Below are 3,808 nucleotides of genomic sequence, written 5' to 3' on the forward strand. Positions count from 1 at the left end.
GAAGCTGGGGACCTCCTTCATCAGCTCGCTCAGACACTGGCAGGAAGTGCTGAGCCGGCACCTGCTAAGGGCTCAGCAAACATCCCTGCTGCTGCTGCTGCTGCATGAATTTCATTTGCTCTCGGACAGGATATTGTGTTGAGAAACACTTCTGCTTTTACAGATAATCTCCTTTTTTTAGACAAAATAAAAATAGTAGAAAGGTACTGGGACTTTTGCTGTGGTTTTTCATATCAAGAATGATCGTATGTGAGTGAGCATTTTGAAGTCCAGTTACCTCAGGCTGGTAACTCACTGTAACTTGGCTGGGAAGTTAGTTTCCACTCATTCTTTTTCTAGAAGAGCAGTTAGAACGTTAGTCTAGCCTGAGACAGAGGTGCGTGCCTGTAGTTCCAGCTACCGGAGAGGCTGAGGCAGGAGGAGCATGAGTGCAAGGTCAGTCCAAGCAGCATAGCAAGACCCTGTCTCTGAAACACTGGGGGAGGAAAGCAAGTACAGAATATGGCAGCGTCCTCGTTACCAAAATAAAATAGGATGACATCTGCCTTCTATTTCAGACAGTAAAAATACAGGTCAACCATCTCACCCAGTGGGTAGGTATTCTGTAAAGGAAGCTCTTTCCCATATGGCTAACTAGGGTTTGGGTCCTAACCCTTTGGTTTTTTTGTTTTGTTTTGTTTTGTTTGTTTTTTGAGAGGTTTTCGCTATAGGGCGCGTGCGCTCGCCAGACAGACAGAGACATAGAGACAGAAAGTGAGAAATCACCCCCCAGGGGGGATGGTCACGCCGCAATCCCTTCTCCATTCTCCTCTCGGGATCTTGGGCACGCACGCACACGCGCCCGGCGTGAGATTTAAGCCACCGGGTCCGAGACACGAACCGCGGTCGACTACGTGGGAGTCCAGCGACATAGCCATTACGCTAACTGCTGGTTGTTCAAGTCCTTTGTTTTGAAAAACATGCCAGTCACACCTGACAGGAGGTAGCACTGAAGAGAAAGGAGTGACCAGGTCCTGCTGGGGGTGGCTTTCTCTCTTTCTCATGTGCGCACATGTGCATGCTCATATCCAGTAGCATTAAAAAGAAAGAAAGAAGAAAGAAAATGAGACTAATGGATTTAAGTGGCTCCCAAGGTGTGTAATTCTAAGGCACTGTCAACCTCCAGTTTCTTCAAGGAAAACATCTCTTTAAACAAACAGAAAACAAAGTGAGAGTATGTTTCCTTGGGTTGGTCAGAGGCTGAAGTGCGACTCCTGTGGCTGTGTCACTCCTGTTGTCACCACATATTCGCAGTGATCCTGTGACAGTCCAGACTGTTCTCACATCTTTCTCTCTGCCTTGGTTTCCATACACTAATCTTAACACAGGCTTTGGACATCCGAGCAATGTTAATCCTGTGTGAAATTAACTTACTGGAACTTGCAGGTGGTATGGTGATGAAGGCACTGGATTCTCACATGGCCAAGCACAGTTCAAGTCCTGGACCTGGTGGCTTGCTTTCTCACTTTCTTTCTCTCTCTGGTCAAACTAAAAAATAATAATAAATAAAGTGAAATAAATCATTCTTTTTAAAAAGGAAAATAGCTTATTAAACATTTAATATATGCATTAGGTAAATCCTTGCTTTTCTAATGACACTATTTTTTTTTTACTTTGCCTGAAAAGATTATAGAAGCATGTCACCTCAATCAGAAATAAAATGCCATTTTAATTTTTAAGATTATTTTTAAAAATTAGCAGATAGTTACATTGTCTGTGTTCTAGAAGCAGATGTTTGCAAGTTAGATGCAATTATCAAAATCTAAAGCCACATTTTGCTTTCTCTGGTTTCTGAAAATGTCTTTGAAATAGAATATGTGATACTCATGCTCTGCTAATAAGGAGTCCAGCTGAGTATTTGTTGCAGAGGTTGTTGCAGAGGTAAGACGACAGAAACCTCTGGGTAAAGAGACCCTGAACACCAGAGTAGTATTTCTAGGAAAATAGTCATTTATCTTAACCATCTTATTTAAATGTGACGCGACCCATGACGTTTTCAGGAACTCAGAACCATGGTGCTTACCTAGCAAGGCTCAGGCCGTGGCGGCTCCTCACTCCAGCTGTCTCTCTGCTGGCCGAGTGAGTGTCCGGGTACTCTGCGGGGGTTGAGTAAATCTCCCTCTGGGGGGCTCAGCTTTGCTGTGTCTAAGAATCCCATTTGTGAAAATAGTAAGACAAACAAGAACTATTAATATATATCGTGTGTGTGTATAGTAGGCAGACATACACCTGTGCCTGCAAGGCAGAAATTTGTTCTATTCTTAGAAGAATCAGGTTTTTGTTTGTTTGTTTTTGTAATTTTTTCCCATAGGGGGTATGTGTTCATCAGAGAGAGACAGTGAGAGGGAAGGTGAGAAATCACCCCCGAGGAGGAATGGGCATGCCACGATACCTTCTCCTCCATTCTCCTCTCAGGATTTTGGACACACACACACACACACACACACACACACACACACAGCATGATTTATTTGTTTTTTTTTTTTTTTGTTTTTTTTTTTTTTTTTTTTTTTGAGGGAGTTTTTGTTATAGAGTGCGTGTGCTTGCCAGAAAGACAGAGAGAGACAGAGAGACAGAAAGCAAGAAATCACCCCCCAGGGGGGTTGGCCACAGTACTATCCCTTCTCCATTCTCCTCTCAGGATCTTGGGCATGCATGCACACAGGCTCAGCATGAGTTTAAGCCACCAGGTCCAGGACTCGAACCGCTGTCAGCTGCATGGGAGTCCAGCAGCGTAGCCATTTCACCATCTGCTAGTCCCACTCAGTATGATTTTTAAGCTGCTGCATCCAGGACTCAAACCGAGGTCAGCCACATGGGAGTCCAGCACCTTAACCCCCACGCTACCTACTGGCTCCATTAGAATCAGTTTTAAGGAGTTGCATTGTATGTACTCTCTTCTTTTCCTGAACAAACTCTGTAAATAGCATGTCATGTATTGCACTTCTAATATCTTGTTTTCTCCCTTGCTTCTTAGTCCATTGGAAATGCTAAAACAACCAGGAATGATAATAGCAGCCGCTTTGGGAAGTATATTGAGATTGGTTTTGATAAGAGGTATCGAATCATTGGTGCCAACATGAGAACTTACCTTTTAGAGAAATCCAGAGTGGTGTTCCAGGTAAGTCAGGCATGTACACGTACATACTTGTGTGAGGCTGACATAAAATCACAGAGCCCTGGCTTGCTCGTATGCGTTTCAGTTCCAGATACTCTCAAGCATATTATGACAATATTGCTACAAACCGCATTTGTACTGAAGCATGTGAAATGACACCCGCCAGAGGCAGGGTAATACTTCTTAGACTGAGGGATATTTGGGACTGGGCATTGATTTAGGGTTAATGGTTCTGACTTTTCTCTACAGATGCTTGTTGGGAAGCTTAGAGAAGAGGTGCTATTGTTTTAGTTTGTCTCTCATGTATTCTAATTGATAGAGAAGACATTGGTCTGTGCCTTTAGTGAGTTATAGTTTGGAACTCAGTTAAAGAAAAAAACTTACCTTTGTTCTCTTTCTTTTTTTTTAATTTATTATCATCATAATCTTCTTTATATTACATTGGATTACATATAACTTTACATTGACTTCCATTGCTTTTTCAAAAGGGAATGCCATGGGGAACCAGCAGTTAGCGTAATGGCTATGTCACTGGACTCCCACGTAGTCGACCGCGGTTCACGTCCCGGACCCGGTGGCTTAAAACTCACGCCGGGCGCGTGTGCGTGCGTGCCCAAGATCCCGAGAGGAGAATGGAGGAGAAGGGATTGC

General features: G+C 43.5%; 1 protein-coding gene across 1 annotated transcript in view; it reads left to right on the plus strand.

Annotated features, from left to right (window-relative positions):
- MYO5A (myosin VA) overlaps window positions 1-3,808 on the plus strand; it is a 155,576-nt gene that overhangs the window by 47,707 nt on the left and 104,061 nt on the right. Inside the window, exon 8 of the mRNA XM_014584250.2 lies at window positions 3,017-3,160. Coding sequence (XP_014439736.1) covers window positions 3,017-3,160 — 144 coding nt within the window. The remainder of the gene's footprint in view (window positions 1-3,016; window positions 3,161-3,808) is intronic.

Source organism: Tupaia chinensis, unplaced genomic scaffold (genome assembly GCF_000334495.1).
Source record: "Tupaia chinensis unplaced genomic scaffold, TupChi_1.0 Scaffold146140_1, whole genome shotgun sequence".
Lineage (NCBI taxonomy): Eukaryota > Metazoa > Chordata > Mammalia > Scandentia > Tupaiidae > Tupaia > Tupaia belangeri.